Genomic DNA, 13,076 nt, shown 5'->3' with positions numbered 1-13,076 from the left:
ACTGTAATTTTAAAAAACCTTTCAAATGACATGTAGACTTGTCAAAAGTTTTGAATGGTCTGTGTTCTCAATGCTGAGACCCCTACCAATCTCTGTACATAGCCAGAAAAAGTGCGCAGCAATGTGCTTCACTCTGTGCTGAACATTGTATGTTAAATATATTGTAAAACTCAGTGTATCAGATAATTACATTACCCAAACCCAGGTCATGTGACCTTTCACAAGAGTAATTTCCAAACTTTCGGTGACGTTGTGTTATCTATCCCCGCTTGTTTGCCATCGCCTGGAATGTTATGTTAATCTTGCGCTGTTCTTACAGCAGGCAGGACTAGAAGGGTTGGGGACGGGTGGGGACTGGAGCAAACTCAAATGCCTTAGTGTGTGCTGTGTCCCTGCTCTGGTGATAAGCAGAGACAGCAGATGGCATCACTGTCAGGAAACTGTCAGGGTTAGAGGAGAGGCTGGGGGACGGGTGGAGCTATCCGGGAGGAGGAGACACTGTGGGTATAGGAAAGACTGGCTGTGACATGACACTTGGAGTGAAAATACTAACAGGAAGTGATGCAACCCAGATGGTTGGAGCATGTTTGTATGGTGGAATTAAAGGGGCACTTCAATGGGAAAAAAAATCTTTCAAATCAACTGGTGTCCAAAAGTGACAGAGATTTGTAATTTTACTTCTATTAAAAAATTCTGTCTTGCAGTACTTATCGGCTGCTGTATGTCCTGCATGAAGTGGTGTACACTTTCCAGTCTGACACAGTGCTTTCTGCTGCCACCTCTGCCCTTGTGCGGAACTGTTTAGAGCAGTAGCAATTCCCTATAGAAAACCCTCTCCTGCTCTCCAGGTTGGAAAGAACAAACCACTTCCTGCAGGCCATACAGCAGCTAAGTACTTACTAATCTCTGGCACTTCCTGGCACCAGTTAATTTTAAAAAAAAATTAAAAATCTTTTGCTGGAGTACTCTTAAGCTATATACATCAGGGTAACAGGTAATACATACAGAGGATTCTTTCTGAACTTTGGGGGGTTAAAAAATACCTTTAAATGATCAAAATCTAATGAGTGTTCTTTCATACTACCTCATTCATTTCTTATTTTCTTATCCTAATATTGTGCTTTATTACAGAACTCCGACAGAGTTGTTAGTGCAGAGCACATCCAAGGTAATGACTATTTTACAGTTTTTGTCCCATAAGACTTTTTAGAATGCACACATCTGCAAAACCCCGTCTGTGCATGGACCTTGTCCTGCGTAGTGGACCTTGGAGCTCCCAGCATCATGATTAATTATGATGTCGGGAGCTTCGATACTGTTTTAAAGTTTGCGCTAGTGTCTATCACATCCCATTGTACCCAAGGCTATAGCCTACATATAAGTATACGTGTTAGACTGGCTCTTCACTTGCTATAATTGTCTCTGTTTCTAGATAGAATGCCATTTGAAATTCTTATTAAACTTGATGATCCAGAATACAAATTTCATTCTATCCAGAAGAGTCATTTTTAGTTAGCAAAGACCCTGTATAATAAACTGATAAGTAACAGCACATACATGAGTGTAGATATATAGAAGGTCACTATGTGAGAAGCTGTTTGACCACAATAAAGCAAAAGCTGATTTACTGCAACAGCAGAGATCGTGTAGCCTGAAGACACTGACGCAGAGCAATCGCTCTATTCGGCCTATTAATTGTTAAAATGGCGCAGTCAAAACTGTGGTATTCGAACACAGTAAATGCTAATTTTTTTGTTTCATTATATGTAAAAAGAAAACCACACACACAAATTGGGTATAGTTGTAATAGTACTGACCACAAAAATCAAGACAACAACTGCGACCACACCATGAACAACATAAAAAATTCCCCCTAAGATGGTAAAAATTATGGTTTTTGGAGGGCAAGCAAAAATCCCAAATTGGCATTTGTCCTTAACCCTTGGCCTAGACCTATTCTGTACGGACCCAGCATGGCTGCCGGTGGCTGAATGGCCCATGCTGTATCTGTACACCATTTAGTGGTACAGTGCTATGAAAGAGCTGAGCTTGCTTCATAGCAGATGAGGATCGGCGCTGCAGTCCATCACTAACCCTTCTGACGTTGTGAAAATTAAAAAATAAAATAAAAATAAAACGTAAAAATAATTAAAGGAGACGTCCGGCAAAATTTTTTATTAACGTATTGTATTACTACTTAAAAGTTATACAAATCCCCTATATACACTTATTACAGGAAATGCACACAGTTCCCTGTGTGCCTCAGTGCTATACCTCTTAGAAGGTGAGGAGGAAAAAAAACTAAAACACAAAAATGAAAATTTGCCTGGCCGTATAGGCTATTTTTAGCCTGGATCTGAAGGGGTTAAGGAATTTATATTTGCCCGTGCTTTTGGTCATGTTATTTTTTTTTCTGTTAATCTCTCTTAGAAACTGAGAACTTTGAGGAAACTAATTTGACAGAGTCTGAGGTAAATATTACTATATATTATATTGGGTGATTCTTATTAAAGTTCCCCTCTGCATAGAGTACTAAGAATGCTATGGATTATACCCACTAGAACATGTTTTGGTGGCTACAAATAAAAAAAATCAATAAACTTCATGAACTTATATTAGTTTATACTATTTAGATTGTTTGCAGTAAAAAAAAAAAAAAAAAAAAAAGGAATGAGCTATTTATTAGGTCACCAATCTTTCTGCAAAGTCAACCCTTAAACCTTTCACTGCCAAGCGTTTATGGGTATTTTGTACCTCCAGTAGCCATAACAGTACAAATAACACTGAAATTACAAAACCAAAAAGAAAAAATTCGCACTAACCCCCCATACACACATTTTATGTACCGTATTTTCCGACCCCTGACTTTTAATAAGATTTTTAGGGGTTTGTCTTATATGCCGGAAAATGTTAACCCCTGCCTGACCCCAGCAGGGTTTGCTAGCTGTAACCCTGCTGCGGTCAGGCAGGGGTTAACCGAACTTGAAGGGAAAGAAACGACAACTCACCTGTGACCCTTTCCCGGTAGGCATGTGTCTCCTGTCATGTTTCCGGTGCAGGCAGTGTTATGCAAAGACACTGCCTGCGCCAGGAACATGATGGGAGACGCGCAACTGCCGCTACCCGGTCACTGGTGAGTTGAATTGTTTTTTCATAGTGGTCGCTGCATACGGTTGGGATGCGGCCATTTTTGAGCCCCCCCACCGTATGCGGTGACCAAAGAGTCTAATGATTGGGAAATACCTATACCAGGATACATTTTGTACAGGAATGACAGAGCAGAGGGAACTGGAGGCGGGGTAGCCATTTATGTTAGGGATAGTCTAAAATCGACAGTCATCCAAAATACATATAAAGAGCTGGAGACTCTCTGGGTTTGCATGCAGTCCAAAGAGGGATCTGTTTTTAGAATTGGTGTTATCTATAGGCCTCCGGGGCAAAGTAAGAACTATGATAGCATGCTGATGGATGAAATTACTAAAATGTCATTAAATTAATGGGGGACATTGTAGTTATGGGTGACTTCAACATGCTAGATGTGGATTGGAATATCCCTTCTGCACTTACATGTAAAAGCAAGAATATAATAGGGACCCTTACAGGGGCATCTCTAAAACAGCTATTGAAGTCACCAGAGGAGAGAACATTCTAGATTTTTACTCGGGTTTCTGAAGTTAGAGTAGAAGAAAATTTAGGTTCCAGTGACCACCAGTGTCTATGGTTTGACGTACAAACTGACTGCATCCAATCCCATACTACAAGAGTACTGGATTTTAGGAAGAAAATGGGGGAGTATTTAGATAAAGAATTAAGAGGGTGGTATAAAACATCGGGAGCGAGCACTCAGTGGGCAGAATTAAAAAATGCCACATTAACCCCTTAAGGTCAAAGCCAATTTTCGTTTTTGCGCTTTTGCTTTTTCCATTTTATGTTTAAAAGTCCATAGCGCTTGCATTTTTTCACCTAGAGACTTATATGAGCGCTTATTTTTTGCGAAACCAATTGTACTTTGTAATGACAGGCATTATTTTTCCATAAAATATGCTGCGAAATCGGAAAAAAATAATTTGCACTGTCAAATTGGGAAAAAAAAACGAATTTGTTTTGATTTCGGGGGGTTTTGCATTTACGCAGTTCGCCCTATGGTAAAACTGACTTGTTATGCATGTTCCTCAAGTTGTTACGATTACAATGATATGTAACATGTATAACTTTTATATTATGTGATGGCCTGTAAAAAATTCAAACCATTGTTAACAAATATATGTTCCTTAAAATCGCTCCATTCCCAGGCTTATAGCACTTTTATCCTTTGGTCTATGGGGCTGTGTCAGGTGTCATTTTTTGCGCCATGATGCGTTCTTTCTATTGGTACCTTGATTGCGCAAATACGACTTGTTGATCGCTTTTTATTACATTTGTTCTGGATTTGATGCAACCAAAAATGCGCAATTTTGCACTTTGGAATTTTTTGGCGCTGACGCAGTTTACCGTGCGAGATCAGGAATGTGATTAATAGTTCGGGCGATTACGTGCGCGGCGATACCAAATATGTTTATTTATTTATTAATTTATATTTATAAAATGGGAAAAGGGGGGTGATTTGGACTTTTATTAGGGGAGGGGATTTTTCATTAATTAAAACACATTTTTACTTTTTTTTACATAAACTAGAAGCCCCCCTGGGGGACTTGTATATAGACAGCACTGATCTCTCATAGAGATCAATGCTGTGTACATACACAGCAAAGATCATTGTAATCGGTGATAGATTGCTGTGGCCTGCTGCAGGCCATGGCAATCTATTGCCGAGCCGGGATCAGCGTCATTCCGACGCTGAGACCCGGGTCGGCCAGAAGAACGGATTTCCCCCCCGCGATCGCATCGCGCGGGGGAGGGGGAGATCCGTGCCACTAGACACCAGGGTCGTGCAGTACAAAGCACTTCAATGCAGCTGTCAGGTTTGACAGCTGCATTGAAGTGCTTAATTAGCCGGCGCTGCAACGGAACCCGCGCCGGCTAATAGAGGCACTGCCCGGCTGCAGATTGCAGCCGGGATCAGTGCCGTTCAGAGCGGGGTCCTGGCGGGACCCCGCTCTGAACACCCCCCGCGGCACCATGACGTACCAGGTACGTCATGGGACGCTAAGGTTAAAGGCAACTAGACTACATGTGCGAGAAGTTAGCAAAAGTAAAAGGAGGAAGAATCCATTATGGTTTACTAGAGAGGTTAAGGCCATTGTAAAGGGAATAAAGGCAGCGTATAGGAAGTATAAGAAGACTGGAAATGAAGCTGACAGAGAGGCGTATAAAAGTAAACAGAAGGAGGCAAAGCAGATTATAAATGCTGCTAAAGCCTCAAAAGAAGAAGAAATGGCAAAATCTGTTACTGCGGGGAATAAAACCTTCACATATATAAGTGACAGGAAGAAGAAGAAGAATGGTTGCAGCATTACTAAAATAAATAATGGGGAGAATAGGTTTATTGATGGAGATATGGCGGTCCCTGACTATTTAAATAGTTACTTCTGCTCAGTGTTTTCAGAAGGCGGCCTTCACAATTACAGGATGGTTGGACACAGCATTGCCTCCAGCTATATGGGTTCAGCTCCAGTATTTTCAGAGGCTGAAGTTGCAGAGGAAGTTGCTCGTTTAAAGCTGAATAAGGCGATGGGTCCAGATGGCGTCCATCCCAGGGTTCTTAAAGAACTCGTATCTGTGATTGTTGCCCCCCTGACAGATCTGTATAACCAATCCCTACTAACAGGAGATGTCCCTGATGATTGGAGAACGGCCAATGTTATACCAATCCATAAGAAGGGGAGTAGAGAAGAGCCCAGTAACTACAGGCCAGTGAGTTTAACATCTGTAATAGTAAAAATGTTGGAAACTCTTCTAAAAAAGAAGATAATGGATCACCTAAGAATCAACAATTTGATGGATCCAAACCAGCATGGCTTTACTGAGGGCCGATCATGTCAGACTAATCTCATTGATTTCTTTGATTATGGCACAAAAGTGCTGGATGAAGGTGGTGCTGAGGATATCGCCTATCTGGACTTCAGCAAAGCCTTTGATACAGTTCCCCATAAAGAGCTGATAGAGAAGTTTAGAAAATTTGACTTAATCCCTGGATTGTTCAGTGGATTTGTGGTTGAGCTGAAGGATAACTATCAGAGGGTTGTTGTTAATAGTGTATATTCCGAGCAGAGACTGGTTACAAGCGGTGTGCCACAAGGGTCTGTTCTGGGTCCTATTCTTTTTAATATGTTTGTAAGTGACATAGGAGAAGGCTTGGTAGGTAAAGTTTGTCTGTTTGCTGACGACACAAAAGTGTGCAACAGGGTTGATATTCCTGGAGGTGTCAGTAATGTGGAAAATGATTTAGCTTTGCTAGATAAGTGGTCCAAACAGTAGAAATTGAAGTTCAAAGTTTCCAAATGTAAAATAATGGATTTAGGAGGGAGGAATCCTCTATCCGAGTATCACATCGGCAGTACTGTGTTGGGAGAAGACTCCAGAAGAGAAGGATTTAGGGGTAGCAATTTCTGACAGCCTTATAATGAGTCACCAGTGCAACCAGGCGGTGGGGAAAGCAAATCACATGCTGGGGTGTATAGCTAGAGGTATAACCAGTAGGAAGAGGGAGATTGTGATCCCCCTGTATAGAGCTCTGGTGAGGCCACATCTGGAATACTGTGTCCAGTTATGGAGACCTCATCTAAAAAAGGACATTGATAAAATAGAACGGGTCCAAAGATGGGCTACAAAAATGGTGGAGGGTGTGAGGCATAAACCATATCAGGAAAGACTTAAGGATTTGAATCTGTATAGTCTGGAGGAAAGAAGGGAAAGGGGGGACATGATTAAACCTTTAAGTATGTTAACCCCTTGCCGCATATGGACGTACCGGCACGTCCAAATCTGCAGCCCGTTCCTGCAAATGGACGTGCCGGTACGTCCTCGAGATGACAGGGGCGCAGGAGCTGCAGTCCTGTCATCCCCGGCGGATCCCGGCTGTCAATGATAGCCGGGACCCCGCCGCAACTGCCGAGATCCGTGCCGTGCCCGGATCCCGGCTAGTTAACCCCTTAGTGACCGCCGATACGGCAGTCACTAATGTGCCGGCGCTGCACTGCCTTTCATCTCCCCCCACCGTGAATCCACGGTGGGGGGAGATGAAATAAAGCAATCAGACCCCAGATCAGCCCCCCTAGTAGGCTGGTCACTAACCCGCTCCCTCCCCCGGCGGCCATCTTGGATCCAAGATGGCCACCGCCATCGCTGTGAGCACCGGAGGTAGCGGAGAGCATCGGGCAGTGATCGGGGACCCCCCTGTAGGGTCCCGGAACAGGCGATCGGCGGTATATACTATATACCGCTTATCGCTTGTGCCATGTGCCGCCGGCACTTTTTATCCCGTCACCATAAATGATTGCTGACAGGGGATAAAAAGTGTTAGTCTCTGTCCCCCAAGTCGCCCCCCACCCCCCCAGTCACCCTTCGTCCTCCAGTCACCCTTCCCCATATACTTACCTGATCCTGGAGCTCCTTCCTCCTCAGTGTCCAGGCTGCTTCTGAAGTGTGCATGCGCTCCAGAAGCAGCCAACTCTGAGAATTTAAAGTGACAGAGACCAATTTGGTCTCTGTCACTTAACTATGATTACTGTGATAGAAAATATCACAGTAATCATAGTAATACAGTGAAAATGAATGTGTAAAGTACAAAAATTGAAAAACACACACTTTTTATTATAGTAATAATTACAGTTTACTCCCAAATAACCCCTAACCCCCCTAGATTACCCGTAACCACCGCACCTTGCCCGTAACCACCGCACCTTGCCCGTAACCACCGCACATTGCCTCTGACCACCGCACGCCGCCTCTGACCACCCCACGCCGCCTCTGACCACCCCACGCCGCCTCTGACCACCGCACGCCGCCTCTGATCACCGCACGCCGCCTCTGACCACCACAAATTGCCAATGACCCCCTCCAGATTACCTATAAGCACTTCAGTTTATCCGTAACCACCCCACGTTGACTGTAACCACCCCACGTTGCCTATAACCACCCCAGGTTGCCGTAACCACCGCAGGTCGCCCATGACTACCCCATGTTGACCATATCCACTCCAGATTATCCGTAACCACCCCTGGTTGTCCGTATACACTCCAGATTACCCGTAACCACCCCAGGTTGTCGGTATCCACCCCAGATTACCCGTAACCACCCCAGGTTGCCCGTAACCAACTCCAGATTACCCGGAACCACCCCAGACTCTCCGTACCCACCCCACATTACTTGTAATCTAATTTTTTATTGTATTTTAGTAACTGCGCTTTTCTAATAACTGTTACTAGCTGCGGTTTTGCTCCAGCAAATTGGCACTCCTTCCCTTCTGAGCCTTGCTGTGTGCCCATATAGTGGTTTATGCCCATATATGGGGTACCGTTGTACTCAGGAGAACCTGTGTTACAGATTTTGGGGTACATTTTTTTTTTCTCCTGTTCCTTGTGAAATTTAGAAATTTCAAACTAAACCAACATGTTATTGGAAAAAATTAAGTTTTTCATTTTTACTGGCCAATTTTGAATACTTTCCTCTAATACCTGTGGTGTCAAAATGCTCACCACACCCCAAAATGTATTCTTTGAGGGGTGCACTTTCCAAAATGGGGTGACTTTTGGGGGGGTTCTATTCTGCTGACACTACAGAGGCGCTGCAAACGCACCTGGTGCTCAGAAAGTTCTTCAGATAAATCATGCACTGAAAATGCTAATTGGCGCCCCCTCCTTCTGAGCCCGGCTGTGTGCCCATACAGACGTTTATACCCACATATGGGGTACCGTTCTACTCAGGAGAACCTGCGTTACAGATTTTGGGATTAATTTTCTCTCCTGTTCCTCGTGAAATTGAGAAACTTCAAACTTAAGGAACATACACTCACCGGCCACTTTATTAGGTACACCATGCTAGTAACGGGTTGGACCCCCTTTTGCCTTCAGAACTGCCTCAATACTTCGTGGCATAGATTCAACAAGGTGCTGGAAGCATTCCTCAGAGATTTTGGTCCATATTGACATGATGGCATAACACAGTTGCCGCAGATTTGTCGGCTGCACATCCATGATGCGAATCTCCCGTTCCACCACATCCCAAAGATGCTCTATTGGATTGAGATCTGGTGACTGTGGAGGCCATTTGAGTACAGTGAACTTATTGTCATGTTCAAGAAACCAGTCTGAGATGATGCTAGCTTTATGACATGGCGCATTATCCTGTTGAAAGTAGCCATCAGATGTTGGGTACATTGTGGTCATAAAGGGATGAACATGGTCAGCAACAATACTCAGGTAGGCTGTGGCGTTGCAACGATGCTCAATTGGTACCAAGGGGCCCAAAGAGTGCCAAGAAAATATTCCCGACACCATGACACCACCACCACCAGCCTGAACCGTTGATACAAGGCAGGATGGATCCATGCTTTCATGTTTTTGACGCCAAATTCTGACCCTACCATCCGAATGTCACAGCAGAAATCGAGACTCATCAGACCAGGCAACGTTTTTCCAGTCTTCTACTGTCCAATTTCGATGAGCTTGTGCAAATTGTAGCCTCAGTTTCCTGTTCGTAGCTGAAAGGAGTGGCACCCGGTGTGGTCTTCTGCTGCTGTAGCCCATCTGCTTCAAAGTTCGACGTACTGTGCGTTCAGAGATGCTCTTCTGCCTACCTTGGTTGTAACGGTTGGCTATTTGAGTCACTGTTGCCTTTCTATCAGCTCGAACCAGTCTGCCCATTATCCTCTGACCTCTGGCATCAACAAGGCATTTCCGCCCACAGAACTGCCGCTCACTGGATGTTTTTTCTTTTTCGGACGATTCTCTGTAAACCCTAGAGATGGTTGTGCGTGAAAATCCCAGTAGATCAGCAGTTTCTGAAATACTCAGACCAGCCCTTCTGGCACCAACAACCATGCCACGTTCAAAGGCACTCAAATCACCTTTCTTCCCCATACTGATGCTCGGTTTGAACTGCAGGAGATTGTCTTGACCATGTCTACATGCCTAAATGAACTGAGTTGCCGCCATGTGATTGGCTGATTAGAAATTAAGTGGTAACGTGCAGTTGGACAGGTGTACCTAATAAAGTGGCCGGTGAGTGTATTATTGAAGAAATTCGCGTTTTTCATTTTTACTGGCCAATTTTGAATACTTTCCTCTAATACCTGTGGTGTCAAAATGCTCACCACACCCCAAAATGTATTCTTTGAGGGGTGCACTTTCCAAAATGGGGTGACTTTTGGGGGGGTTCTATTCTGCTGACACTACAGAGGCGCTGCAAACGCACCTGGTGCTCAGAAAATTCTTCAGATAAATCATGCACTGAAAATGCTAATTGGCGCTCCTTCCCTTCTGAGCCCTCCTGTGTGCCCATACAGTGGTTTATGCCCACATATGGGGTACCGTTCTACTCAGGAGAACCTGCGTTACAGATTTTGGGATTAATTTTCTCTCCTGATCCTCGTGAAATTGAGAAACTTCAAACTAAAGGAACATATTATTGGAAAAATTCGAGTTTTTCATTTTTACTGTCTACTTTTGAATACTTTCCTTCAATACCCGTGGGGTCAAAATGCTCACCACACCCCAAAATGAATTCTTTGAGGGGGGCACTTTCCAAAATGGGGTGACTTATGGCGAGATTTTACTCCGCTGGCACTACAGGGGCACTGCAAACGCACCTGGCGCTCAGAAACCTCTACAGCAAAATCTGCATTGAAAAAGCTAATTGGCGCTCCTTTCCTTCTGAGGCCCCCTGTGTGCCCATGCAGTGGTTTATGCCCACATTTGGGGTACCATTCTGCTTAGGAGAACCTGCGTTACAGAATGTGGGGTGAATTTTCTCTCCTGTTTCTCGTTAAATTGAGAAATTTCAAACTAAAGGAATATATTATTGGAAAAATTCGAGTTTTTCAATTTTAATGTCTACTTTTAAATACTTTCCTCTAATACCTGTGGGGTCAAAATGCTCACTACACCCCAAAATTAATTCTTTGAGGGGTGTACTTTCCAAAATGGGGTGACTTATTGTGGTTTCTCTCTGCTGACACTACAGGGGCTCTGCAAACGCATCGGGCGCTCAGAAACTTTATCAGCAAAATCTGCATTGAAAAAGCTAATTGGCGCTCCTTCCCTTCTGACCCCCCCTGTGTGCCCAAACAGTGGTTTACACCCACATATGGGGTACCGTTGTACTCAAGAGAACCTGTGTTACAAACTTTGGGGTGCTTTTTCTCTCATGTTCCTTTTGAAAATGAGAAACTTTAATCTAATCTGAATTATTGGAAAATTTTAATTTTCCATTTTTTTACAGCCTAATGGTGAATACTTTCCTCCAGCCCCTGTAGGGTTAAAATTCTCATTATACCCCTAGATTAATTCTTTAAGGTGTCTAGTTTCCAAAATGGGGTCACTTATGGGGGTTTTCAGTATACAAACCTTTCTAAATCAACTTAAAAAAAGAACTGGTCCCTAAAAAAAAATCAGTTTTTGAAACTTTCACGGAAATGTGATAATTTGCTGATAAATTTCTAAGCCCTGTAACACCCTAAAAAAGTAAAATGTTTATGAAATTATGCCAGAATAAAGAGGACATATTGATAATAAGTAACTTAGTAACTAATTTATGTGATACGACTTTCTTTTTTTAGAAGCAGAGAATAAGAAAGTTCATAAAATGCTAATTTTTTAAATTTTTCATGTTATTTTGATGTTTTTCACAAAAAACACACAAAGTAGCGACCACATTTTGCCTTTAATATAAAGTGCCATATGTGACGAAAAAACTATCTCAGAATCGCTAGCATACGTTAAAGCATCATTGAGCTATAAGCGCATAAAGTGAGACAGGTCAGATTTTGAAAAATGAGCCTGGTCATTAAAGCCCAAATAGGCTTAGTCTTGAAGGGGTTAAAGGACTAAATAAGGTTCAAGAGGGGAGTGTTTTTAGTAAACAAAACTGAGCTCAAGAACAAGAGGACACAGTGAGCGGTTAGTTGGGGGAAAGATCAGAAGCAATGTGAGAAAATATTATTTTACTGAAAGAGTAGTAGATACCGGGAACAAACTTCCAGCAGAGGTGGTTGGTAAATCTACAATAACATAATTTAAACACGCCTGGGATAAACATACATCTATCCGAAGATAATAAGAAAGAAAATACTAAAAGGGCAGACTAGATGGACCCAGTGGTCTTTTTCTGCTGACAATCTTCTTTGTTTCTATGACCATACCTGGCATATAAGACGACCCCTGACTTCTGAGAAGATTTTTCGGGGTTAAAAAGTCGTCTTATACTCCGGAAAATATGGTATTTTCTGAAAGTAGACACCTTTTACTTTGAGGCTGGGTTCACACTACGTATATTTCAGTCAGTATTGTGGTCCTCATATTGCAAACAAAACCAGAAGTGGATTAAAAACACAGAAAGGCTCTGTTCACACAATGTTGAAATTGAGTGGCTGGCCGCCATATGACATTAAATAACGGCCATTATTTCAATACAGCAGCCGTTGTTTTAAAATACCAGCAAATATTTGCCATTAAATGACTGCCATCCACTCAATTTCAACATTGTGTGAACAGATCCTTTCTGTGTATTCAATCCACTCCTGGTTTTGGTTTCAATATGAGGACCACAATACTGACTGAAATATACGTAGTGTGAACAGGCAGGCAAAGGGGTGTGGGAAAATATTAAGAACATATGCTTAACCCATCCCTGTGCCTCCGTTTTGTTGATGTTGAGTCTTTGACAGCCGTTAAATTTTCAGCGGGCATCTGGGTGTGTCACGTACCTGGATTCTGCTGCTGAAACGTCAGAGCCCCTCTGATGGATTGCCCGTTCAGCCAGTCGGTGACTGCAGCGGAGTCCCGTCCCTGTCACTGATTGGCTGAGCAGGCAGTAGTTCAGAAGCATACATGACATTTCAGCAGCAGGATCCTACAGGAGACTGTGGGAAATCAGTAAGCAGCGCTGCAGGGACATGGGGATAGGTAGGTATACCTTCT

The 13,076-nt window shown here is 43.1% G+C and overlaps 1 protein-coding gene across 4 annotated transcripts in view; it reads left to right on the top strand.

Annotated features, from left to right (window-relative positions):
- LOC138773647 (uncharacterized) overlaps positions 1 to 13,076 on the top strand; it is a 177,846-nt gene that overhangs the window by 149,302 nt on the left and 15,468 nt on the right. For all 4 annotated transcript variants that reach the window (XM_069954131.1, XM_069954133.1, XM_069954132.1 and 1 more), the window contains 2 exons: positions 1,132 to 1,168; positions 2,431 to 2,471. In XM_069954131.1, the coding sequence (XP_069810232.1) occupies positions 1,132 to 1,168; positions 2,431 to 2,471 (78 nt within the window). The remainder of the gene's footprint in view (positions 1 to 1,131; positions 1,169 to 2,430; positions 2,472 to 13,076) is intronic.

Source organism: Dendropsophus ebraccatus, chromosome 1, assembly GCF_027789765.1.
Source record: "Dendropsophus ebraccatus isolate aDenEbr1 chromosome 1, aDenEbr1.pat, whole genome shotgun sequence".
Taxonomy (NCBI): Eukaryota; Metazoa; Chordata; class Amphibia; order Anura; family Hylidae; genus Dendropsophus; species Dendropsophus ebraccatus.
This window is presented reverse-complemented; position numbering and strand designations above follow the sequence as displayed.